Source organism: Alosa sapidissima, chromosome 5 (assembly GCF_018492685.1).
Source record: "Alosa sapidissima isolate fAloSap1 chromosome 5, fAloSap1.pri, whole genome shotgun sequence".
In the NCBI taxonomy this organism is placed as follows: domain Eukaryota; kingdom Metazoa; phylum Chordata; class Actinopteri; order Clupeiformes; family Clupeidae; genus Alosa; species Alosa sapidissima.
The window spans coordinates 37,342,655-37,370,071 of record NC_055961.1 but is presented as its reverse complement, the minus strand read 5'-3'; the positions used below and the strand labels follow the sequence as shown (position 1 = coordinate 37,370,071).

General features: G+C 39.6%; 1 protein-coding gene and 4 long non-coding RNA genes across 9 annotated transcripts in view; 3 read left to right on the top strand and 2 right to left on the bottom strand.

The window, feature by feature from the left end:
• Nucleotides 1–2,317: 2,317 nt before the first annotated feature.
• Nucleotides 2,318–4,013, bottom strand: LOC121708650. Its single transcript, XR_006031726.1, has 3 exons — nucleotides 3,806–4,013; nucleotides 3,669–3,725; nucleotides 2,318–3,574 (listed from the first exon to the last, which is right to left on the bottom strand). It is a non-coding gene; the product is annotated as an uncharacterized LOC121708650 (long non-coding RNA).
• A 2,203-nt stretch (nucleotides 4,014–6,216) lies between these two features.
• aspg (asparaginase homolog (S. cerevisiae)) overlaps nucleotides 6,217–27,417 on the top strand; it is a 71,551-nt gene continuing 50,350 nt past the window's right edge. For 2 of the 5 annotated variants that reach the window (XR_006031701.1, XM_042091303.1), the window contains exons 1-2: nucleotides 9,942–10,267; nucleotides 13,082–13,211. Coding sequence is in view for 4 of the 5 variants with exons in the window: in XM_042091303.1 (XP_041947237.1) it covers nucleotides 9,991–10,267; nucleotides 13,082–13,211 (407 nt within the window). In the remaining variant the exon portion in view is untranslated. Of the gene's footprint in view, nucleotides 6,344–9,932; nucleotides 10,268–13,081; nucleotides 13,212–27,417 lie in introns of those variants that run through there. The other 3 variants (XM_042091305.1, XM_042091304.1, XM_042091302.1) reach the window with 3 other exon arrangements.
• Nucleotides 16,440–27,203, bottom strand: LOC121708663. Its single transcript, XR_006031739.1, has 3 exons — nucleotides 27,193–27,203; nucleotides 19,127–19,129; nucleotides 16,440–16,524 (listed from the first exon to the last, which is right to left on the bottom strand). It is a non-coding gene; the product is annotated as an uncharacterized LOC121708663 (long non-coding RNA).
• Nucleotides 21,975–22,641, top strand: LOC121708649. Its single transcript, XR_006031725.1, has 3 exons — nucleotides 21,975–22,015; nucleotides 22,128–22,193; nucleotides 22,604–22,641. It is a non-coding gene; the product is annotated as an uncharacterized LOC121708649 (long non-coding RNA).
• On the top strand, nucleotides 22,638–23,082 carry LOC121708648. Its single transcript, XR_006031724.1, has 3 exons — nucleotides 22,638–22,687; nucleotides 22,855–22,925; nucleotides 23,052–23,082. It is a non-coding gene; the product is annotated as an uncharacterized LOC121708648 (long non-coding RNA).

Genomic DNA, 27,417 nt, shown 5'->3' with positions numbered 1-27,417 from the left:
GGCCTGGGGATAAAAACTTCTCCTGAGTCTCTCAGTTCTACAACACCATCCGTCAGTTCACTGGGCGATGCTGTTGCTTGAACGGAGCTGAGTGGTCTTTTGAAAAACGTTCTAATATCCATAACGTTTCAACAACATGTACAAAAAGTGTTTTATCACAGACTGTAAAAGTGACAGACTTCTGACAGAGGCTTTTTGGAACACCGAAGCCATGACGTAGTGTTGTCAAGGCAGCATTTTCACTCAATCTAAACAAATCAATCTAACCATTGAAATCACCATAGCGGCTAGCCCAGAGACCTGGCATAGATCGTGTAGCAAGTCAAATTATTTTTCAATATTGGGCTTTGAAAATAAGGGATATAATTCCTCAGTAATAGAGCATTTTGTGACATTTATAGAGAAACCGAGGGGAAGTTATATTGGAAATAAGAGTTGCCGGGAATTTAAAACACTAAAAAAATATTCGGGGCTTATGCCCCCTAAGCCACCCCCTAGCTCCGCCACTGGTTCAGTTAACATCAGAAGCCAACAATCATAAAGCACAGTGCCCGCGCGCGCGCGCTCTCTCCCCTGCGCATAAAGCTGTCTGCGTGTTGTAGGCTAGATTTGCGTGAGTTCTTTCTATCTGCTTACTTTTGTGAGTTGCGACCACCTAGGCTATGTTATAGACGTTCTATGAGGTACCAGTGTTTAGCTGTGTCACAAAACAATAAGCTTTGTCAGACTACTTTTAAAATGATATTCAGGGCTATATACATTTTAAACATTCGGGGCTGAAGACCCGACAAAGCCTTGCGTTAATTCTTCAGGTGGGAAGTGTCAGGAATTTTCATACGAGAGACGCTCTCATTGGTGGTTAGTATATGGAGTAGGGAATTGACAGCAACATATCCAATCACATTATGAGAGATGCTGAATTTAACATAAACTGCGATGTTTGATTTTAAATGAATGTAAATTTAGCCGGGACTGTAAGCCGTCACACGTGGGTGCTCGATGTTTTCAGTGGGTGCCCGAGAGACGGAGCATCCACGGTATCGGCGCCCATGACAAGCGTATCTCGCGGTTGCATCCATTACAAACAAACATGCAATGTGAACGTCTGGGATTGGGAAGAGCACTAAATGCTCTACTGAATAAGCACGAAGTCAAACTATTGAATGAAAAACACTTTAATAATCAAAAAAATAAACCGCTAATGAAGTAAACTTGTGAACATCAAAAATCGTTTATCGCCTGTAACTCAGTGATAACAGGACGTAACAGGAAGGCATTTGGCTGAGCAACAGAGGTTAATATGCTCTATATTTTGTCCAAGTGATGTCTGTCTATCATCGTTGCACTCGGAGAAAACCAGAATGTTTCTTCTACGGCTGCAAACGGGATTCACTCGCAGTTAACCAAATATTTCTTTATTAGGGCAGGGCAGGCATATTTCTGGCTATTAAATTATTTCTAAACCAGTCTGCTAAAGTTTGTAGTGAAGTCTGTGTAGGGTTTTCCAGGCTCCATTTCTTTTTACAAGACACCCTGCTCACTTGAGCCATCTACCGGTTGTTTGGGTTGTTGCAGCGTCACACTGGGAAAATACAAATTAAAGTTGCGTGATACCGCGTGATCCCACGCGCGGACCGCGAGTGAAGCTGGCCAAGTCGAAGCACTGCCCACTGTAGATGGACCCTCTTGGGGCTCGGGATCGCTCCTGGAGACGGTTGTCCAGACCGAGAACTCGAGAGATCAGTGACTCCAGATCCTCTACCTCTTCCCACGATGCAAGTTAATCCTTAATACGGTCTGCCAGGCCATGGTAGAAGGTTGCCTGTGTAGCAGATGTTAAAGGATAATTCCGGTGTGATTTTGACCTAAAGTGTGTTGAAACATGATAACGAGTATGAATGTATGTCTCATAGCTCACCTCGGCTTGTCCCCTGCACTCAGAAATCTGGCGCTAGTTAGCCAATGCTACCAACACTGTTTCGTTGTGGTGCCTCGGGCATCGGCCTAGCCATGCAAATAAATCACTGTTTTACACCATTTACGAGGCTCAAAGTAGCTCCATACTTCATTGGTAGACTTCCGAGGGCCTTGACATTTAAAACGAGACATAGAGAACTTTGAAAAAGCACTGGTAGTTTATTTACAAGACGATTTATACAGACAGTACCTTAAGGAATTTTACCGTTCGACACCATCTTGAATTTAGTCACGATAAGTCGAGCGACGAGTACGAACGAACAGGTATGATTCCGTGAAAATGCATGGATTCCAGTTGCTGCTACGGAAGCAACTGAATCCATGTGTGACCGACTGTACCTATAGGGTACATATAAGTGCACGACTACGCCACTTGGGGCCTTTCACACCAAGATGTGGTAAACCCAAGTATATTTGATGAGACACACAGATAAGATGAGTAAAGACAGAGACGTGATTCCAGTACAAAAATAAACAAGATTTATTAATATGGAATTCACTTAAAAGGCCATTTATGCAGTTAAGCACTAGAGCGCAGACCCGCTATGGTGAACGGCAAGGGGAAGTGGTAATGGCTGCCACCAGGGATATTACTCTTTGGGACAGTAGTAGGGGAGAGATAGCTAGTCAGCTGATGGGGAGCGGTTACCTGTCCTGGGAGAAGTGTGAGGCCGACACAACACTCGTGCTCTTGACTCTGGTGCCTATTCACACAGACACACATACACACACACAACTACTGCAACAATGTGATCACAGCAAATGGTGAGGTGCACGTTACCACTACAAAATACTGTGAGCAGTGCGCGAAGAGGAGGACTCAGATCCGGCGACCTGCCCCGTGAGCAGCTTCACTATTACTCTGGAGAAGAGAGAAGGGGGATGGGATGGTTAGCACTCAGTGACTGGGAAAACAGTAGAGCAAGCTGAATAGGAAGGATTTTACTGGTAGCAAACTACTGGGGCAGCCAGTACCACACATGCCCTAATGCCGTGAAGGAGAGAGGTAACAGGAAGCTAAAAGGTAACGGCCAAGTCAAATAATACCAAATGAAACCAACTAAACAGAAAAAGAAAACAAACAAAACGGGCGAAAGCTACTTTACATTAATTTTACAGTAGGCAAAACAGCAGTGGCAACTGGTTCTGGAGACACAAAACAGTCAGAATCAGTCATCCATAAACAATACACAATCAACAAATAACAGTTTTCCATTGACAGGATTTACACCTTCACACTAGGCATCATTCTACTTTACCTCAGTGCATCCTAAAAGCAAACACAACATGGCAAGGGGACCCCTGGCACTCGTCACCACAAGCTGGCATGAGAACACTGCTGTACACAAGCATATGTCAGATACAGCGAGACAGGCATTTGCATCATAGACTGAGGACATGATTAGCTCACATGTGCTACATCATACTAAAGCGGCAACAATCACATAGAGGTAGTAAACAGACATAGATAAGAGCAAAAGGGTTTACAGACAAATATTTCTCTCCCTAACGAGAGTTACAAATAAATGTACCTTTGTTGGCTAGGTTCCTTGGTAAACAGTGCAGGGCTTCGTTAAAACGTCTTTTCACCCGAGACCTACGTTACAATGTGGCTATTAAATATACGTACAACCTCACAAACATGGTAGCCTGACGTTAAACCAACAATGATTAAAATACTGTACTATTACCTTCAGTAGTAGATCTACCCACCAACTACTCGGAAGCGTCTAGCGACAGTAGGACACCTGTTGCCCACAGTTTAACATTAGATAAACAAATAAATACAATCATATGATCGTGTAGCAGATGAGGCAATAGCACGTACCTTTCACAGACGAACACCCAGGGAACCAAGGATAGCCGAATCGGCAGTGTTTACAGAAACCAGGGATCTTAGTCGGCCTACCGGTGAGCCTGTTATTTTATAGAAAGTGGTGTTGCCGCTAAGGAAACCTAGCAGCCACTTAGAAGCTAACTGGAAGGCGTGACAAAGGGGAAAGGAGCTACGGTAACAGCAGGAGGACAAACTTAATACAGCAGTGGCTCTGCCGGTTACACATGCATTTCCACTGAATTATTTTTGTAATCTGATCCCTTACCATACCTGTTCGTTCGTACTCGTCGCTCGACTTATCGTGACTAAATTCAAGATGGCGTCGAACGGTAAAATTCCTTAAGGTACTGTCTGTATAAATCGTCTTGTAAATAAACTACCAGTGCTACCAGGGGACAAGCCGAGGAGAGCTATGAGACATACGTTCACACTCGGTATCATGTTTCAACACACTTTAGGTCAATATCACACCGGAATTCTCCTTTAAGTGGTTAGGACCAGTTGAATGCACAGGGCAAGATGAATGAAGTACACACACAGAAGGATGGGGTATCTGCAACTGTTTACTGGGCACAGAATGGGGCACAAAGGGGCACTTTAGAATGTACACACGCACAGCAGTCTCGTTCCCATTCCCTACACACAGTAACGGTAAATACTAATGAAACACTAATAACGGTAAAAACTAATTTAACTATTTTCGAAGCTTCCAATAATACGAATAACACATACAGTATGATAACTTTCTGTTTTATACATTATGACATCGTTTTCACTCGTTGTGGGCTGATAATAACTTTATGTACAATATAATTGTTTAGGCTACATTACGGCATACATTAAGACACTATGAACGCTAAAGTTATTGATTTCTCATACACATTCGCTAAAACAAGGTTACAAGTGATTAAATAATACTTTTAAAAGATCATGACATTGTTTTCAGGTGATTTCTATTCAAGAACAATACTTTTAAATAAATAATTAATGCCGTTTCTATTGGAGGAAAATGATAGCGGCTTACCCCTTTCAGCATCCACTTTGCAACTGGGGAATGCTGTAAACACTGGTTAATAATAATAATAAAGCTTTATTTGTATAGCACCTTTCATACACAGAATGCAGCTCAAAGTGCTTTACATTTGAAGCATGTAACACAATAATAGTCAGTCAGTCATTATCAATCACTTTTCTTTGCTGTTTATGATATACTCAGCAACATATCAAAAATATAGAAAATGACGTCAAGACTGGCAGCCTTAACCCTCTTACCCCCCACAAGCACGCCATATGGCAACTGTGGCAAGGAAAAACTCCCATATTCCAGGAAGAAACCTTGAGCAGAACCTGACTTAATAGGGGGAGCCCATCTGCTTCTGGCTGGCTGCGCCCTCCAATAGTAGCAGATGTAGAATAATCTGAAAATGTAGTCTACAGGATAAGATGAGTTAACTAAAAGCTTTCCTGTACAGGTATGTTTTCAGATCTTTTTAAAAAATATTTACTGAACTCGCCTGCTTGATGTACAGAGGCAGGGTGTTCCATAGTTTGGGGGCATAATGGATAAACGCAGCTTCTCCACTTTGTTTGTGGAGCACTTTGGGTACGATTAAAAGATTAGAATTGGATGATCTAAGTTTCCTTTGTGGTTGATAAGATATTAAAAGCTCAGAGATATATGAAGGTGCTATGCCATTCAGAGCTTTGTAAGTAATTAACATAACCTTAAAATCAATTCTATAAGAAATAGGGAGCCAGTGCAGTTCAGCCAACACAGGGGTGATGTGTTCTCTCTTCTTAGTCTTAGTTAAAAGTCTAGCCGCAGAGTTCTGTATGAGTGCCAATTTCTTTAGATGTTTTTTGGGAAGACCAGTGAAAAGTGCATTGCAGTAGTCTAACCTGCTAGTGATAAAGGCGTGAATTAGTTTTTCTGCATCTTGTTGAGTTAAAAAGGGCCGCACTTTGGCAATGTTTCTCAAGTGGAAATAGGCTGTCTGAGTAACTTTACTGATATGGGGCTTAAAACTTAACTCTGCATCTAAGATGACACCGAGGCTTGTTACTTTTGGTTTGACCTGGTGTGCCAAGTTGCTTAGCAACATCACGCAGCACGAGATAATAGTAATTTCACTCACACACACACACACACACAAATAATGTGCATTGATTTGATGAAATTCACCACAAAAATTAAATAAAATAATAGACAAAGTATTTCACTGCTACACCTGCAGAGCCTGTTCTCCCCAGCCACTCTCAGCTGCCAGAGTCTGGAACTGGATAGCGTAGTCGGCTGCAGACCGGTTGCCCTGGCGCAGATCTAGGAGCTTCTTGGCTGCCATGCGGCCAGTGGCTGTAGGAGCTACGACCTTCATTATCTCCCTAGAAAAGGACCTGAAGGAGTCACAGGCAGGGCTGCCAGCCTCATAGAGTGCAGTGGCACAGGAACAAGCTTTCCCCTTCAGCAATGTTATGACATAAGCTACCTGGGAGTGGTCTGAGGGGGAAGCGGCCGGTTGCAGATCAAAGGTAAGTCGACACTGAGTCAGAAAACAGAGGGCAGTAGACAAAGTCCATTCAAACAGGCCAGCCAAAAATTCAAAGTCAAAAAACACCTCAAAGAGGGAGAAATTGGTTACCAAAAGTCTTTTCAAGTGTATTCAAAACAGGAATACAGGTGGCACACAGGAGAACTCAGCAAAGGCGCTAACAAACACATGCTCCTTAAATACCCTGATTCATTAACAACCACAGGTGTAATCACTCAAAGATGAGCCGAGAAAATCAGGCAATTTCCGAAAATTACAAAAAAAAGGTGCAAATGAGAACATCTAGTGGCCAAAAGCAGTAACTGCAACTGAAAGTCCCTGGGACCTCACAATATTGGAAACTTTACAATAGTTTATGTACATAATGAATCATTTTGGTCCAACTATCAAACCTTGTGGTACGTCGCAGGTGATGCTGGCTAGCTTGGATATGGCGTTGCCCACTTGTACATACTGACATCTATTTTTGATATAGCTCTTCAGCCATTCCAGCCCTAAACCTCTAATTCCAAACCTTTCCATTTTCTCACATAATATCGTGGTCTATGGTGTCAAATGCTTTCTTAAGGTCTATGAACACTCCCACTGCAAACTTCTTATCCTCAACTGCACCTGAAAGCTCTTCCATCAAAGCCATTAATGTTGATCTACCTTCTCTAAAACCATATTGGCAATCAATTAATAGATTGTGCTTTCCAACAAAGCAGTCCAGTCTGGCAACAAACAATTTTAGAACAAAGTATTTTAGAAAATTGAGATAAAAGTGAAACCGGCCTATAATTTGTGTATACACACGCAATGAGTCTTCCAACAGAAATCAATGGGATTTTACAAAATGCCAAATAAAACACGACAGAAACTGTATTTCGCTACGCTACTTGTTATGGAACATCAACGAACACCACTAACCACTCGGTGAGTTGCACAGTTTGGAAAACAAACGTTAAGGTTTGTTTTAGGACATGTTTGAGTATGCCTGTTGGCAGCCACTCTGAGTAGTCAAAGGTGATTCAAAACGAGTCAGAAAAGTCGAGACAGGACCAATCGTCAAAATTTCAGTGTCCACCACTCTAGTTCATCCAAAACAAACCAGAAAAGGGACTCAAGGTGCTAAATACCGGAATTTTCCTTTAATGCACTGGCAGACAAATTTGCTTGTTTTTTCTTGCTTATTATAGCGCCCCCTATGGTCAGAAATGGGTCTATTTTGTTTTGTGAGATCATGCATTGATTTTGGACCTATGGTGAAAATTTGGTGAAAATGTAGTGTCTGTGCCTATTACGGTACTGTTTTGGTCCAGTGGCTGTAGCACCCCCCCCATGGACAGAATTGCACAACATTTTGTGGCCATGCAAAGAATGTCATGTTGATTGTCTCTACCAAGTTTGGATAAGATTGGACATATTGAAGATATCGACACTAACAAAATTTGGTGTGCATCCAAAGAATGTCATAATGATTATGTGTACCAAGTTTACATAGGATTGGGCCTTTACAAGTTCAGATATAGGCCAAAAAATAATTATAGGCCACTCCCCAAAAATAAAAAAAACAGGCGATAAATCAAAAATCAGAAAAAGCCAATATGTTAGGCTTGGTCTGTAGATGATGTGTACCTAATTCTGTAGGGATTGGAATAAAAGTGTAGGAGGAGATATATTCGTTCAACTTCAGAATTTTTTGAAAATGGTGGGAAAATGTGAATGATGGAAATAGGTGTGGTCAAATTCATTAGATGCGGGAAATGTAAAGGAACAAGTGGAAAGAATGATTTGTCAAAAATTCCATACGGTTCTGGAGATATGAGCAAAAACGAAATGTGGTTATGGTTGCATACACTGTTTTGGTGCGGCGGCTGTAGCACCCCAACCCCGCCCCCCCCCCCCCCCCCCACACACACACACACACACACACATCCCCCATGGACAGCATTGCAAGAAATTTTGTGCCCATGCAAAGAATATCATATTGATTGTCTCTACCAAGTTTGGATAAGATTGGACATTTTGACTTATTGCAGCGCCCCCTATGTACAAAATATCACAGAATTCAGTATGCCTCCAAAGAATGTTGTATTGATTACATGTACCAAATTCGGTGTGCTTTCAAAGAATGTCATGATTGTGTGTACTAGGCGCGCCTGTAGGTGTATGGCCGTACGCACTGTGCGTACCATTAGGCTAGAATTTCCCGTGTGTGTCTTCACACCGCATTGGCCTAACATAACTTCCCAACTCTGCACAGTATCCCATTAACTGTGTGACAGTAGGCTATTTACAATTTTCTGTAAAGTAAAGTTTGTAAACATGTTATCAAAATCAACTTAATACAAAACTATATGCACGTGCACACCTTTTGTTTGAGCAGGGGAGAGAATATGCACACACACACATAGAAGTTGTAGGCTAGGCTACTTGTTCTATTTTACTATCTACGCTGGTTATCAGCATACAATGTTATAAGCTAACTCACTAACTCGAGACTCATCATGGATATGATGGAACACATTTTTTTAAACAACAAAAACAGAAAGGAGGGAGACAGCAAAGCTAGAGGAGTTATTTCAAATGGTCAAGCCGCAAGCACAAGGTAGGCAATATTGGTGTTTGTCAAAACGTTAGGCAAACGTTAGGCTAGCATTACAGCTGTTTAAAGCCATACATGAATGGTACAATAGAACAAAACTAAAGGTAACATGAGCCTTTATAGGGCTGTATAAAGTTGTCTAAATGAATAGGTCATTGTTAGACGTTGTTGTAACGATATTGCATGGGGATGTTAGTACTATGTAGGCTACTTTTTAGCTGACCAATTAACAAACCTAACCGGGAAACGGACAAAAATGTTATCAATGCGTTGAAAATTTTGTGGCGGGGGGTCTGTAGGTGGGTTTGCGTACCATAGTATTAATCCCTGCAGGCGCCCCTGGTGTGTACCATGTTTGAATAGGATTGGACATACTGGAGATATTGACATAGATAGGAGATAGATTAGTTTCACTTTTGAGTTTTTTGAAAATGGCGGGAAAATGTGCAGTATGGAAATGGGCGTGGCTGGGTTAATTGGATACAAGAGCTCTGAAGGAACAAGAAGAAAGAAGAATTTTGAAACGGTTCTAGAGATATTAGCAAAAACGTAAATGTGATTATTATAGCACCCCCTATGGACAGAAATGGGTAATTCCTGTTGTTTGAGATCATGCACTAATTTGGGACCTATGGTAAAGAATTTGAGTCTGTACCTATTACAGTTATGACTGTAGAAACGGTTCTGCCACAGAAAAGTAATAATAATAGGGAAGAATAATCAGAACAAAAACAATAGGGCTTTTTCCTGCTTGGACCCCTAACTAGATTTTTTTTTATCTTAGTATAAGATTAATAACACTTGGTTAGATTTTATTTGATAAGGAGTTTTTGCAGTGTGTTGAATGATTGGGGTCGCCTACGTTTTGTGACATTAAAATAGGATCGCCTCACCTGCCAAAAAAGGTCTGGAACCCCTAACGTTAGGCCTACCTGCCAATCATATACGTTTCAGAGGAGGCGGATTTCACCACGTGAAGGAAGTGGGACTTTTGTTTTGAAGAAGGCAAGTAGCCTAGGCTAACCTTAACGTTATCAACCATGGAATCTGAGTGCAAGCGGTCAACCTCTGGTGTGTTTGCTCCCGCCGAAATATCCCTGGGTAGAGCTTTGTCTCAGACTCGGTTAAGTTCTCTCGATCAGTCTGATGTTTTTAGTTCTCAGACGTCCCTATGTCGGAGTGCCGCCGGAGGAGTCCGAAGGAGAAAGATATCAAGTAGCGCCAGTATCGACTCCTCGGAGATGAGTCCAACTGCCGAGGCACGGGTCCTGGTTATTAACACGGGAGGGACAATTGGAATGATGTTGCATGATAACGGTAAGATTAATGTCACTAAACTATTTCATATGTCCGTTTGACCAGGCTACTGGACACATAGTTTCTGGTAGCCCACCGTGGCTTGAAATGGGAGTCACACGTAGAACCTAGACCACTCGTTAGCTCGTTATTAAGGGAATGACGGGTAACTGGTTCTGAGCCAATGTTACCCATTTGCCATGTCAAATATTGGGGATAAATGTTGTTGTAGCCTAATTGTCAAATTATTAATCTATAAAAGCCACAAATTGGCAATTTAACGTGTAGCCTATGCTGTCTACGGCGGATCAATCAGATTCCCACTTTGTCGAATGGCAGTTGACAGATCAACTTTGCAGAATGGAGCTTTGTCATGCATCTTTTTCTTCAGTTTCCATCATCAATTTTCAATGGGATTGAGATCCAGACTGTTTGCTGGCCATGCCATTGACTTGATATGTCTGTCCTGAAGAATGGGTTTAACATTATTTGCTCTATAAAGCATCACCAAAACGTCTTGGATGGAATGACAAAAGTGAATGGAATGGAATCATCTTGAGAGTGGTATTTTCCCCAAATGTCCTAGCAAGCTAAATTGTTTACTAATTTGTAACTCTCATGGTTGTTTTGCTACTTTGTTTGGAATGTTGATCAAGCATTAGGCTATTACCCATGATGATCTCATGCATGATGTCTTAAGTTTATTTTTACATAGCTAGATTTTAATGAAGGGTCCGATTAGTGACTTAGATTAGTGACTTAGACTTTGTGATTAGATTCACCTTTATTGTCATTGTGCAGAGTACAGAGACAACTATAATGAAATGCAGTTTGCGTTTAACCTGAAATGCAGAAAACAGAAAAGTGCAATGTAGTACAGACAGATGGTGTAGTGTAGCAATGTCTTATGCAGTGTAAACAGTATAAGCTTAAGACATATAGTGCAGTGCAGACAGTATTATACAGTTAAGAACACAAGTTTCGAAAACTAAAATAGGGAATCAATTTTAACCAAATATGTGCATTATTAATTTTCAAATAATTAAACAAGAAGATGTAGATAGATGTAACAAAACTCACAAACAAGCAGAAAAAGAAAATAAAGAATTCTGAAAGTGCAGTAGGCATTGCGAACGCTAAAAAGAAATTTCCCACCAATTTTACGCACCGGAAATCAGCCTATAGGCTAGTTTCAATCGGTTTTAATCGGCTGCTGCTGGTGTTTTGCCAAATGGAGGACAACGGCAATCAACCTGTGCGACATGAGAGAGAGAGGAGTGATAACCCCTAATAACTTGAGGACTTCGATATGGAAGCACTTCAGGTTTTGGACTGGAGATCAAACTATGGAGAGAGACAAAGTGGTATGCAAACTGTGTGATTGTGAGTTCCACCAGAGCCCGTCTATGGAGAGCCTCCCCACTCTCTATTAATCCCATACAAACCGAATTTGGCTGTAGTTCACCAGAGTTCACCTAGATGGCGATTGCGGGCGAGTCCAAAATACATGGGGTCCTATGGAGCTACATGGCTACATTTATTGTTTTCACCTATTTAACAACTGAAACCCTCAGATTTTATTTTATTTTTCGCAAAATGGATATGGATTATCAATCAAAAGTGAAATAATCCGGGAGTCATGTCCTTTCGTTTTCTTACAGGTTGGGTCGTTGTTGCCCATAACACGCTAGCATTGATGCTATGATCATGCTAATGAATGACGTCATTGACACGTTTGAAAGGCTTTTTAGAACAATTAAGTGACTTCAAAAAAATATAATACTCAACCAAGTGTATTGTCCTTGCCTCCCCTTTTGAATACAATATTCAAATTACTTGAAAAAAAATTATATCCCGAGAAAAGTGGATTTTGAGGGGTACAGCTCCATAGACCTCCATTCATTCTGGACTCGCCTGCGAGCGCCCCTAGATGCAGTACCACACCGGAAGAGTTCAGAGAGTGAAGGTTCTCCCCTTATTAAACATTCTCTGGTTCCACCCTCTGCAGTGCTTTCCAGTCGGAGGCAGAGCAGTTGCCATTAGAGCTTAGATCGGGCCCAAAAAATCAAGCCCAACCCAACACATTAACTGTAATTACGAGCCCGATTTAAACCAGACATTTATTTAATACATGGGCCATTATACAGTTAAGAACAGAATTATTCATACCCCTGGCAAATATTGATTTAATGCTGATTTTCTCTTTATCAATATTTGTGTTCTGACTGAAAATGACACTGTCACATGCCAAAAGTTAGTAAGACAATGTGGGAGAAACATGGAATTAAAAACAAGAAGCGTTTTCATCTTTTTTAAAAAATGGCATGTCCAAAATTATTCATACCCTTTTTTAAAAAATCAATGGAAACATCTTTATTTGCATTCACAACTCTCAAAATGGCCTCTCCATGTCTCCACAATGATTCTAGACCACACCTTTTTAACAGCAATCCGGGTTTTCAGTCACGAACGACTGCCATCACTCTGGCACTTTTTTGACGGATTGAGGTCTGGATTCTGGCTCTGCCACTCTAAAATGTTAATATTGTTCTCAGTGAACCATTTCTTGCCTTGTTTGGCTGTATGTTTGGTGGTTTAATGGTCCAATGATGCCCATTGTGGTTTAATGGTCCAATGATGCCCATTGAGGCAGGTCTCTCGGCAGACTGCCTGATCTTTTCCTATTTGTTTTCCTTTGTGAATGTGTGATCCAGAAAGAAATGCCACATTTTCTCAATGCCCAGTTTCCCCTGCTAATCCACATGTTTGCTTTTTTAAAGTTGTAACAAGATATTTGACACCGCCTATGTCTCTCTCTTTCTCACTTTCTCACAGTGTTATCTCCAGAACCTAATGCATTTGTGAAGTTCCTGAAGACTCTGCCAATCTTGCATGATGAGCAGTATGCTCAGCATACCAAATTGTACGACTACTATGGACCCACTGAGAACACCTTAGTCCTCCCGTAGGTCTTCACCACTGACACTCACACTCCTAAATCTTAGGTATACTTACTGATTATCCAGTAAGTTTTGTTTTCTTGGTGGTTGGTTACATGACCCCTGCAGAAGCCTTACAGGACAGCTTATATGAACTTATAAATCAAAGAATGATTTATCAAGTGCTGCTTTTGTGACATCACTCAGGGGTGTAAGCTGCTATTTGCATGTTTTTTTACAAACATCCAGTTACACATGCAAAAACGTGGAACTTGATCCTTCTCATTAACCTTGTGAATATGGTTACCAACAATATCATGAAAAACAGAATCATTTTTTAATAGGAAACAAAATGACACGTTGGGTATTGAACAGATATGGAATTGTTATGAAAATGAGTTCAGTGTAAATCTTTTGCAGAGAAATGTTTCAGGTTAGAAGTGATTTGAATGATAGAAGGAAATAATAATAATAATAACAATAAGCTTTATTTGTATAGCACCTTTCATACACAGAATGCAGCTCAAAGTGCTTCACATTTGAAGCATGTAACACAATAATAGTCAGTCAGTCATTATCAATCTTCCTACTCTCCCTTAGGCTATGTTCAGATCTGTTATAAAAAAAAAGCTTTGAAAAAAGTCCTCAGCGCTTTTTAAAACTTTGCTGTTTATTTTTTTTTTTGTAGCAGCTCAGAGCATCTTTTTAAAGTTGGAAAAAAAGTTCAACTTCTCAGAAAAAAGCACCTTAGGTCAAGTGCTTTTTTGACAGCTGACCAATTATAAGCTGAGTACTGAGATGTTAGTGTCCCATAACAACCATCAGAAATGGAGACAGTAGCGGTGGAGAAACTTATTATGATTGACGTGGAAACTTTATGGAGTTAAACTGAACATGTCCCAAATTTTCTGGTCAGTATATTAATTTATTGCAGTCACATGAAAACAAAACTAGCCTGCTAGCTATCATTAACTCCACCACGACTGCCTTTATTTCAAGTTCTTTTTTTTTATGTTTTAATTTTTTTAGTTATAGACTGAACTTGGCACATATTGGCAAAACAGTCATCACGGTCATGAATGTAATGTAGTTCAATACAGAGTATAAACATTCCAAAATAAATTAAAAAGAAAACATTGATCAAGGTTTACAAAAATATGCAGCAGAATGACTTTGTCAGACTTGGCCCTTTATGTACAATAGTAGAGGGTCCCAGATCGTATCATAGTATTTCAATGTATCATTGTTTTGATATCTGATCTATTCAAGGCTTAGTACATTCCCCATTTCCCTTAGCCACATCTCATAACTTTGTACAGAGTCAGATCCCCCTGCATATGTGGAAACTACTTGAGCTTCATATGTATTAGCTAAAAGTAGAGCCGTCTTTCAAGTTCTTGTGTGGACCTACAGTATTGCCTACACTACTCTTGGCTGCACTGAATGAACTGTATGATAGATAGGGGACACCATGATCTTGAAACATCAAGGCCATGGCAGAGTGATTTGCACTCTGGGCACCCTACAAAGCCCTGTTTGGAAGTTGGCTACTTTGGATTTTGGTTAGTAGCAGATCCTTTAAAATTTGTAAGCTATAATTACTAGTTCACCTAAAAAAAAAACTGTCTCAAAGCCCATTAGATTAACGTGAGCCTGTGGTTTAGATTTGTAAGAAAATGATTTGCTTAGGCTAGCTAACTTTATACTGACACAACGTAACAATGCTCTGAAGCATTCACATGAAATCCAAAACTTTTTGATCACCAAGTTGAAATTTCCAGCTCAATGACAAATATTTCAAGTCAAGTCAAGTCGGCTTTTATTGTCAATTTCTTTACATGCACTGGTCATACAAAGAATTGAAATTTCGTTTCTTACTCTCCCATGCAGACATAGACATGCTTTAAATACAGACATAGACATACTATGGACATAGCCATAGACAATAAACATTAAATTAAAGTGCAAGACTGAAATATAGAACATGTATGTATCAAAATAGAAATATAGGACATATATATATATATATATATATATATAAAAAAATAGAGGTAGTTGTGTTGTATATTTCTGTAGTCTTAACAGTTACATGAAGTTTAAACTTGTGCTTGTGTGACCTGTATATTTACATTGATATGCAGTATCCCAAATTATTTCCGATTCTTTTTAATATCATCCGATAACTATTTCAATGTTGATTTAGGCCTATAGGCCTAACTCGGCCTGCTTAGCAACACCATTGAACACCACTTAAAAGTTCAACGAAGAGTTGCCATTCTCCTCCGTCTACTGACAGGCAGGGCGTATACATTTCTTCTACGGCTGCAAACGGGATTCACTTGCAGTTAACCAAATATTTCTTTATTAGGGCAGGGCAGGCATATTTCTGGCTATTAAATTACTCTAAACCAGTCTGCTAAAGTCTGTAGTGAAGTCTGTGTAGGGTTTTCCAGGCTACATTTCTTTTTACGAGACACCCTGCTCACCAGAGCCATCTGGCGGTTGTTTGGGTTGTTGCAGTGTCACTGGAGAAATACAAATTAAAGTCGCGTGAGGTCACGTGCGAGGGAAGCTGGCCAATTTGAAGTAATGCCCACTGTAACCATCAACACAAACATTTACAAAGCATGATTATTGCAGTACTTGAACAGTCAAGTCAAGTCAAGTCAAGTCAAGTTTATTTATATAGCGTATTTCATACACAGAGGTCATTCAATGTGCTTTACATAAACAAAACCAAACAATAATAACAAATAAAAGCATAGAAGGGCAATATAGTTAAAAGGTAAAGATCATAATAAAAAGAAAACATAAAACACAATCATTTAAAAATAAAGAATAATTAGTAAGCAAAAACAAAGGCAAAAGTAGTAAAAAAGTAATAAAAGACAAGGTAGAATAATTATCAGGCAGATTCAGAATTTGTAACTCGGCGCGGTTAGCAGAAAGCATCTGAGAACAGTTTGGTCTTAAAGCGATGGTTCGGAGTAATTTCACCCTAGGGTCCTTTGCACCATGACCCTGATCCAAACACCCTCCCAGAACCTTTTTTCCCTTGGTCGAACCCTGGTCGAGTAGCGCTGTCAGAAACTAATGACGTTCTGCAGTCGTAATGGAACCAACTTTTAAATTACCCCACTAATAATGCCCTGAATGGTATGAAACTTCTACAGTAGTACAACTGTGACCTTTAGTCCAATAACGAGGCATTAGAAAGTTTGTAAGTGCACCAGGAGTTTTAAGGAGATTATTTAAATAGCACTTGCCTCTGCATCTGCTACTATACCACTGCGTCGACGTTTCTTCCGTGATTTGGGAAAAGCCCGTAAAAGTCCTGTCCTGTGAACAGTCCATTGCAGTAAACAACCCTGCTGGAGATAAATGCATGAATGAGTCATGTTTTGACATCAGCCCTCTGAGTTTGGCAATATTTTTGAGGTGGTAAAAAGCTGATTTAGTTATCGCTTTCATGTGGCTGTTGAAATTTAGATCACTGTCAATTAATAGAGGACCATAGTCGTTTGGTGACAGAGCTAAGTAAATTTGTGTGTCATCTGCATAGCTATGATATGAAATCAAATTATTTTGGATGATTTGTCCAAGTGGGAGCATATAGAGGTTGAATAATAGTGGCCCCAAGATCGACCCCTGGGGAACACCACAGGTCAAGGACGTTGAGGTAGTTTCCAATGGCAACAAAGAAGCTCCTTTCTTGTAGATATGATTTTAGCCAGCTGATAACTATGCCTGTAAATCCAACCCAGTGTTCTAGTCTGTGTAGTAAAATATTGTGATCAACAGTGTCAATCTACAAAAAAAAAATGTAACTCAAATTTGACCTTTGACCCTTTTTTGGAAGTTACTGTATTCTGCCTTAGTATTGCCCACAAAATGACAATCGGTCATACTAAGGCAAAATACCTTAACTTCTATTTTATAGCACAATGTTATGATAACAATTATAACTTTCACTTAAAATGTAAGCAATATTAACCCTATTGGACTCACCATGATAAAATGGCTTCACATTTCATCATCATATGAAAATGATAGTTTTTTCATTTTTTTCTGTATTTCATACTCATTCTACCACACAGACAGTCATTGATATGTCAGAATTAAGAATGAGAGTGTTTTGATGTTTTAATATATAAAGCATATTTTTCTGTTTGGATATGAGGCACTAATTTAGACTCATTGGCTTATTTATTTCGATAACCAGCCTAGAACAGCAAACATATTTCAGAATCATCCCATTGTAGCATCTTAATGTCTGCTGAAAAGTGAAAACATAGGAATTAATATTTCTTGGGATTTTACTTGCAGTATTTGCATTATTATCATGAAATCAGGAATACATTTTGATGATGTGTGTAGGTCTTATTATGATTAGCCTAAACGTAGGCCTATACATTTTCCTGAATAGAATGGAAACTTAACCAAATGCAGATGATAAAACAAAGTTCTTCCACACAAATTAGGTAGATTAGGATGTTGGTTGCCTTTATTTGGTCATTTTATATTACTGCAATTTAAAGCTGCCTGCTTTGCGACTAGCTTTAATTTCCCCACTAACCCGCAGCTACACTAAACTTTAGGCTTGCATTGATAGAATTGACAGCCTGTAACAACTTGGGAGTTTTGACTCAAGTTTTAAAAACTCTTTGCAGATTTAATGTATTTGCTTTCTCGTTGGTTGTTTGGTATGGATTTTAACAAAACAACAAAAGGTAGGCTCTAAATTACTACATTCCTGCTGCTGGTGTGTGTGTGGAAGGTGTATCGTTGCGGCTCCAACAAACTCGCGTAGTTTTCAGGCAATGACTATCATTTGCAGGCGAGAGCTAGCATAATATGAGAATTTTTTCTTTCTCCAGTTGACATGTAGCCTTGTATTACGGGCTGTGATGTGAATTAAGATATCCTAGGCTACAAGCCATACTCTAATGCACCGCTTGTTACTGAATAGCCTATGTTGTTGAGTTTAGGTTTTTAGGCTAGGCTATCAAGATTAGCCTATCTTTAATGCACCAGCATAATGTCATTCCTTGATCTTGGCATTTAGGCTAGGCTACGTTTCAAAGCCATCAATCTAACAAAAAGCAAGCACTGCAAAACAAAGTAGGCTACTGTAGGCTATACACTTTATTGAAGTTAGTGTGTGTCTGAGGTGATTTAATTGAATAATGCATAGCCTAGACATAACTCCAGCCGGCAATACAACTTCACGTTGATGGTCGGTCAGAAGGCAGCTTGCCGTGACTTCGCACCGTAACTTTAATCGAGTGTTCAGTAGCAGCGTGAAAGGAAGGCAAAAAGCCAAATCTGATGTTAAGGGCTTCTGCCACAGTTTCCCCTCGGCTTTTTGAAGTTACGGCAAAAACAATCTTATTTCTCCCAAAAAACAACCGAATTAAAACTTGATGTTTGTCTACATGATAAAAGTTATGTTTATTGTCCTAATAACAGTGGTGGAATGTAACGAAGTACAAATACTTCGTTACTGTACTTAAGTACATTTTCCACGTATTTGTACTTTACTTAAGTAAAATTTATAGTGCATACTTTTGACTTTTACTTCGTTACATTTTACAGCAATTATCTGTACTTTTACTCCGCTACATTTCTACAACACCATCGTTCCTTTTTACGATACATTTTATGATCAGTTTTTTTTTTTCTCTCTGACAAACACGTTTGTTTTACCGGGGGGTTGCTACCAAAGATTCTGGAGCGCTACGTGCATTCTTAGAAACATAAGCTTCTAGTCTAGACCAGGCAAAGCGTGAGCTTGTAGCCATCTGCATTCGGTAGGCTATATTCACCAGACCCATGGCTACACTGTACATGCAACTGTGTTCTGTGCCTTTCTCTGTCTGTTATCTGCAGCGTTAGGGCCTCCTCTCCGATGAGATTGCTATCCGCGGATCAGCGAAGTTACAGGCTATGCCCATGCTTCTGTCACACGTCTGATCATTTGCGGCACAAATGAATGGTAGACTATTAATGAACCGGTGGCCGGAAAAAACGTAACATTTTCCAGATTAGGAAATATTCCTTAATTGTGTGTGATTAAATAAAGATGCATAGCCTACAATTGGGGGGTAGTAACGTGAGCGCTCATTCAATGTCTATGCGTCTGCGCAAGTGAAACTGAACTTAATCATAAAGACACCTTTCTCAGCAACTTTTCTGTTCAATCAGCATAATTGGCATTACGATCCACCCGACGTTTCCCTTGTCTACCCCGTTAAACTTCAGGCTCTCGTGTTTTGCTGAATGATATTACTCAGCAGATCACCCTAGTAGATAACCAGAATTACAGTCTCTAGAATTGTAGGTCAGAATCTAAACTGGGCCACAGATGGTAAGCACAATTGCATTAACTTAAAACTATCTAGTCGAGTATAACCTAAAACTAGCTTAATTAAAATGCCACAGCCCATACTGATTTTTCCTTTTAGAATATAGATATTAAGAGAATAAATCATTATGCAAATACTTTTACTTTTAATACTTAAAGTACATTTAAAAGCAGGTACTTTTTACTTTTACTTAAGTAGGGTTGTCATTGTGGTACTTTTACTTTTACTAAAGTAAATATTTCTCTGTGTATTTGTACTTTTACTTAAGTACTGAGGTTCAGTACTTCCTCCACCACTGCCTAATAATGACAAAAACTATTTTTTGCCAAAATCGAAGTTACGACCTTTTGCTAGTGCGGCAGCATGGAGGCATCCAGGTTATTCTTCTTGAGAAGTGGCTTTACAACAGCTGTTTTCAGTGACTTAAGAAAAGTGCCAGACAGCAGTGATACATTTACAATTTGAAGATCTGGTAGGCAGATGAGGTGAAAAACTGTTTTGAAGAAATTGGTAGGCAGTGTCTAAGACACATGTGGAAGAGCTGAGAGAATAACAGGATTATTCATGGTTTTTCTTTCACCTTTTTCATTTACATTATTAGTAATTATTACATTATTATTAGAAATTGAAATGAAACAAAAATGAAATCGCACAACACACACAACAGAAAATTATTATTTACAATTAATTACAAAAAATAAAGCTCAATCACAGGCCACTGTACAAACTGTTACTATTTAGAATGTACAGTGCTAAGTTAAGACATTTATTTACAGTATATAATAACAATTATTTATTTACGATACATGATGCATTCAAAAAGAATTGATGTCCTTAATGGTTTGATTTTTCCTCATTTTTTTAAATTAAGGCATTAAGATCAATTTCCAAAAGATGATTTTTATTCCTCCTTTTAGTCAATTTTAGCATGGGTGTCTTAACTTTTGCACAGCACTGTATAAACTATAAAGACTTCTCTTTCATGTCATTACACTGTATTGGTAGCCTAGAAATCTAGACACACCCTAGCTAGATTTCTAGCAGGGTTATCCCACATAGCAGTAGACTCCTAGGCGGATCCGCCTTCAAGACGCCAAACCCGCGTGACTGTCGCATTCCTTTTGGTGCCGCACAGAGGATCAGCTCCGCCTCCAGGCGGCCCCGTAAATTCTACTGTCAAACAGCGGATCCTGAGTGGACCCATGTCGGATCCGCGGGCGCGGACGCGCATTTACTGTAACGGTTGAACATGACTGTACACCAAGAGCCAAGAAGAGTCATACTAGTGGATATTTTCTTTGCTGGGACACAGTTGCGCTGAACCCTCTCGAGTAAGTGATATTTATTAATATATTGCGACATTCACAATAGCTAAACATTGGCCTTTGTGGTTTTATAATCATCATGTTTATTAATTGTAATGACGTTGTTTGATATTAGGACTAACGTTAACGTTAGTGCAACCAGAGACGTTTGTCATTTTGTGCAACAGTTTGTGCAAAGTTAACGTTATTGTTAGCTGTGATGCTCATATGAGTCTGTAGCCTATCTGATTTAACATGGGATAGCAATTTCGGCAGAATATGTTATGGTAGTGTGATTTAAAAAACACACATTGTTATTTAACATTAGTCTGGTCTTGTCTGTTTTAATGTGTCGCTGTTGTCCATATAGTGCTACTATGCTAGCGGCATATAGCTGCTAGCTAGCATGCTGCTAGGCGCAATTGCATAAGTTATTGCTAATGTCTATTAGTGCTATACATATATTGAAATCACGTTTGCGATGCAAACCTTGATTAAAGGTGATATTGGCACTGGTATTTCAGTCAATGAAGTCAGTGAAGCACTCTGCTATGATAGCTACCTACAACTTTAGCATGTTGACTCACTGATAATGGTTTAGCCCTAGCCTCTAGCTAGCTGTGCATTAACGTTTGCATTTTGCCAAGTTTGGTCTCATACGTAACTTTAGTGTCTATCTGCCATCTTTGTAATGAAAGCCTTGGCATTTTAATCACTGTTTAAGTCGGTTCAGACCACTATTGGCATCGGTTTGTGATTTATTATGCTAACGTAACTTAACTGTATGGAACTTGGTCCCCATCTTCTATTTTGTTTGTTCTGCAGCGTCAACTTTTATCGGCTGGATTCTAGCATCTAACGTTACGATTGCCTCTGTTGGGTTTGCTTGATCAAGTAAGATACTTTCTGGGTTGTTAAAATGTAATGTGAACACATTCCCGTAGCATTCCAAAATAGACCAGAGATGCTTGTACTATATGTATATTTGGAAATTTTGGGATTGCAATAACCATAATGATATCGTTATGTAACAGCCATCGTTTCGGGGACTCTGATGACAGTGAAGAGCCAGAAAATGGTGACTTTGCATCTCTGAGGTACCTTCCAACTCGCCTGGTATATCAGTTGAAGCCTCAAGCCCAAGCCAATTGCACTGGCAAAGTAAGTAATAATCTCTTAACATTGAAATAACTAAATCATAATATTAATTAGAGATATGGTTAACATTCTTAGTGCTAAAGACATTCCCCTCTCTTTGTATCTATTCCTCCAGCTCCACCATCTCGCCGAGTGCCAGGCAGCCGAGTCATTACCCCTCAACCTGGAGAAAACTGTTAAGGTAAAGACTGATCTCTGAAATAATATTGAATACAGTGGCCCCATCTATATTAACACAGCAGTAGTCACTCCATTTCAGATCAACAGATTGCATCTGCATTACCATCTGAGATTTTCTGCATACTTTATCCATTACTTTCAAAATCTCAGCCAAATATTTTGTCAGTTAAAACATCTGCATTCATGCAATATTGCCTGAAAAGTTCATTCATTATTATCAGATTGTATTGAAACACATTGATTTCAATGTCAATCCATTCATGGAGTTGATATAGATAGTACATACCAAAATATTGAAACATACAAATTCATGTCCAGCATGACCAGAGATTTGTTTTTGTTTGCCATTGTTTGGCCCTGTAGCTCTCAGCCTACCATGGTTAACAGATCACAACCATTTATCTCCCTTAGCACCTCACCATGGGGCAGGACCGCAACACTCTTCACCACCTCAACTCCCTGCACCTGCATTTAACATACGGAGAGTTACTCAAGGTAGGGACTGATCTCTGAAATATTAGTGAATAGAAAGGCCCCATGTGTATTATCAGTCATGGTTAACAGATTTAATAATTTTTTTTACAATTTAATACAATTTAATACTACCATTTAATAAAAAAATGTTCCTCCTCTCGCACACCGCCCACCTCACTATGGGCCAGGAACGGCAGTCCCTCCTCAACTCCCTCCACCCCCACACCAGCCCTCAACGTGCAGCGAACAGAGGAGCTTTGTAAGTCATGTTTCTTTTTAAATTTAATCTCCTTAATACCTATCTCATATATTGTATTGTGTAAGCATACTTGGCTTTGGATGCTACATACCATAAACATAAACATATCTGTCTGTTTGATTACAGGTGCTGTGAGGAAAAACATGGTGACACGGTCTGCCACGGACACTGAGGTCACCAAACACGCAATCAGGTGTTTCAACCGGCGGTGGATCGGGCAACGAGGAGATGTGTTCCGCCTCCATCCACACAAATGGAGTAATAGGAGAAATAAGCATTAAACAATCTTTTTATTGAACTTCTTGTCATTCACCAGTTATTCATTTTCTGATATTTTAGCTGTGCATAGCGCAGTATTTCATTGAAGTTGTAGCCTATTAGATAAAATATTTCATGTCTGCACTGACCTAGGCCTATAAAGCACTAAATTAGGTTTTGACCACAAAATGAATGTAAAGTAGCCTAGGCAATGTAGGCTACTTAACAAAAACAGAATAGCTTATAACCTGTAACTTTCCATAAATGTCCATTTTATATTTTCATTGAGTAGTGATCACGTTTGTACAGTAAATTGATGTCTTGACTTAAACCTTTTCTGTTAGGTTTATTGACAGTATTGTTAAGTTAAAAATACGAGGCAATGCAGATTAATCGTAGGCCTATATTGCTGTAGTAGCCTAGGCTAGGCCTAGTGATAGTTTTACTTTTATCCTATAGTTGCCTAGTTTTATCCTACAGCAAGAACAGAAGGAATTTTAAAAATGAGATAAACGGGTCCAAAACGGACCCGGGCCAGATGAGCCTTTGAGTCCGTTGCGGGTCCGCGGCGGATGTATGTATCGATTTGCGGATCCCAAACGGACCCGCCGCGGAGGTAAGGTTTTAATCGCGGATGCGGAGTGGATGCAGTGCGGAGCCACGCCGGGTCCGCGATCCGCCTTCGTAGCGGATCCGTTCCTGAGAGCATCTGGACTCCGATACGGGTCCGTTTCGCGGGTCCGTTCCGGAAGCCGTCATACCTCGGCGGCGGATCCGCCGCGGAGTCCTTTTGCTGTGTGGGTAGTCTAGCAACTCTCCGTTGGCTTGTGAGCTGGATAAATTAAACTTCTATCAGGCCAATCAAATCGTGTATAGAGACGTTGGGCGGGCTTAACATAATGATTGATGGCAGAGTTGCAATGGTTTGGCTTGAATTCCCTGCTACTTGAAAACAAAGAAGATGGATGTTGCTGTTGGCGAACAGCGTGACACGAGTTAAAGGGGTGATAGAATGATGATATAGGGTATTTTGTGCTGGTCCTTAAGGTCTCTGAATATGGTGTGTAACATTGGTTGGGCTGAAAATGGCATATGTGCTGTTCTATGCGCCCTAATGCAAGCCTGGTTAAAAGCCCTAGAATGAAACGAGAGGTTTTCTTCCTTTTATGATATGCTCATGAATATTTAGATGAACTGCATGCTGATTGGTTGGTTTGCAACGAGCGAAGCTCCGGAGCAAAGACGCAAACATGGCCGACAGCACTCACTGAAACAGCCCAGGTGGAAATACTATGGAGACATAGGTGTTGAACAGCATATTTGTGCCTGAATCAGAGGAAGAATCTAAAATAGAGGAGCAATCAGTCGCCCATAGATTGGAAATGACTACTTCAGAGTGGTAAGTTTTGTCATTTACTTGAGTTTGCCACACGTAGCCCAGTTAGCTAGCTGTAATACTAGTGCAATACTCGCACGTTAGTGTCGTAGACTAAGCTAAACATTGTATTAGGTTCGTTTTTAGCATTGTAAGCAACAGAAGTTATTAATTTGCACACAAACAAATGTTTTACAACTCGTACCCTTGTGCAATTTTTGTCAAGATGTCCAGTTAGAAGCTAGCTGAAAAGTTCGTAGCCAGTTCAGGCTATGCTGTAGTGAAAGGAGTGCTGCTTGCAAGGAAAGTACTCGTTTTAGTCAGTAAGTATATTCTCCTGCTGAATAGGTCATCTGATTAGGAGTTACAGTGATGGCCAAAAGTATTGGCACCCATGCTAAAGTTGACTGAAAAGAGGAATATAAAATCATCTTTTGGAAATTGATCTTAATGCCTTAAGTGAAAAATGAGGAAATATCTAACCTTTAAGGACACCAATTTTCTTAGTGAATGAATAATGTATCATAAATAAATAAATGTTCTTCCTTAAAATACAGGGGTATTGGCATGGGTGTTATTTCAGTTAGCCTATTAGCTGGTTTGATGCTCATTGAGCTCAATGCAAATCAAACCAGCTAATAGGCTAACTGAAATAACACTCATGCCAATCTCTAGGTATGGTGAAGGGTATGTGATGATGTGGGGCTATTTTAATTCCAAAGGCCAAGGTAACTTTATCAGGATGCACAGTATTCTGGATCCATGAAATAACTGGCCTTTAAAAATAAAAATCTGCCTGTCTCTATGGGAATTTAACATAGGGGTGGGAATACTTATGACCCCTGTATTTTAAGGAAGAACATTTATTTATTTATGATACATTATTCATTCACTAAGAAAATTGGTGTCCTTAAAGGTTAGATATTTCCTAATTTTTCACTTAAGGCATTAAGATCAATTTCCAAAAGATGATTTTATATTCCTCTTTTCAGTCAACTTTAGCATGGGTGCCAATACTTTTGGCCATCACTGTACATACATTATTGTAGTGGTAATATGCGATCTTACAACAGGACGTCCAGTTAGCTGGGCAGGAGCTCTGTGCAGTTCGTAGGCTATATGGCTGAAGTGAAACGAGTAGCCTACTGCTCCGTCAATGAAAATATTGCGTTTGTGTCAGTAAGTCTAATGTACTCGTGTAATTACTATCCTGCTGATTAAGTCATCTGATTATTGAGATTTTTACCTTCTTTCCATGTAGTAATGTATGATCCTACAACAGGACGTCCCAGTTAGCTGGGCAGGAGCTCTGTGCAGTTTGTAGCCTATGGCTGAAGTAAAACGAGGTCAACGGAAATATTACTAGGCCTACTCTCTTTTTGTCAATTCAAAAACACTTTTATTTATCCCCAAGGGGCAATTTACATAGTACCATGGAGTAGCAGTTACAGTATATAAATAAAATATTTTTAACCAATACACATTCATTATTGGTTCAGCATATTGCAAAAACACAGTTTGATCAACACCACAAAATGACAAATTTTATTTATTTTTTTCAACAATCGTCCAGTGATACTCTAATGTAAAAGATTGAAAAATAAATAGTAAAAAAATGTGCTTTTCCACCCTGTTCTCGTTGCAGGCAATGAAGTGACTTGGCCTACAGGTCTTTGGTGAGCAGGATCTGGGGTTTCCTTAGAAGAAGCGTCCGTGTCATGATCCCCTCGTGTGTGGTGCTACGCATATGGAGGGAGCGTCCGGATACTTCAGGGCAGTACGTTGGATTCAGACCCCTTGTCGACTGAACCGTGACTCATGTCTGTCAAGCTGAGCACACAAGTTCTAGGGCACAGGAATCCGCTGGACGGTATCCCAATAAGGAAGAGGGTCTTTGATGATCTCGAAGAGGACAAGAAAGAGGACTTATATTGGATACTGTAATACAGTGCATTGTGGGCTGTATACTGTACAATAAACAAATTGTATGGCCCTGAACATTGTGCTTTGTTTACAGTACTGATGATGATTTCGACACCAGTAGCATCAGGTCTAAGACTAAGTTCTTTTTAGTGCCTATACTGTTGCACATTTTGATTTGTTTGTAATAAAAAAGTGTATATATATATATATATATATATATATATATATATACAAATTGTTTGGCAAGTCGTAGTTTCTCCTTGGCTGTCTTCTGTTGTAGGGACTCAGCATTCTCATTGAAGTGCATGGCTGCAAGATAAAACCTAAACCAAACAACAGAAATGTTGTAACACAAGTGAAAGTCACTTTTGCATGCACACACCAAGCTGTTAACTCACAGCAATAGCATTTGCTAATATTCTAAGCCCCGCAAGATGCCACAGTTGGAGCATCTGTTTGGCATGCTGCGTTTGTCATGTTGTCGTTCTTGTAATGTTCTAAAATAAGAATGTGCAAATAAATCCATTGTATCTAGACAACACGGTTTTCAACATATCGACTAGATATCATTTGAATTGATAACGTTGAAGTTGTTTCTACTTCTGATGTCAAAAACGTATGTGGGTTATATTACAGCTTAGCAACCAAACTATCGTGTTACTCAGCTTCAGTTAGATCTTGCTGAGAACATAACCTGTCCGAGATCTCGACAAACATGCATAGTAAAATGTAGGTTAACATGACAACACAGGTTTTATCCGAATGACACACAGGAAAATTAAATAGCCTTGCCAATGAGCTAAATCACATTGTACTTGCTAGATACATGTTAGCATGGCTAATAACTGCTTAGCGACAAAAAAATATTTACAGCATGCGATTGTGATGACCTTACGGTTGGAACAACCCCTCGTTTCAGTAACAGCAGCTTAGCAA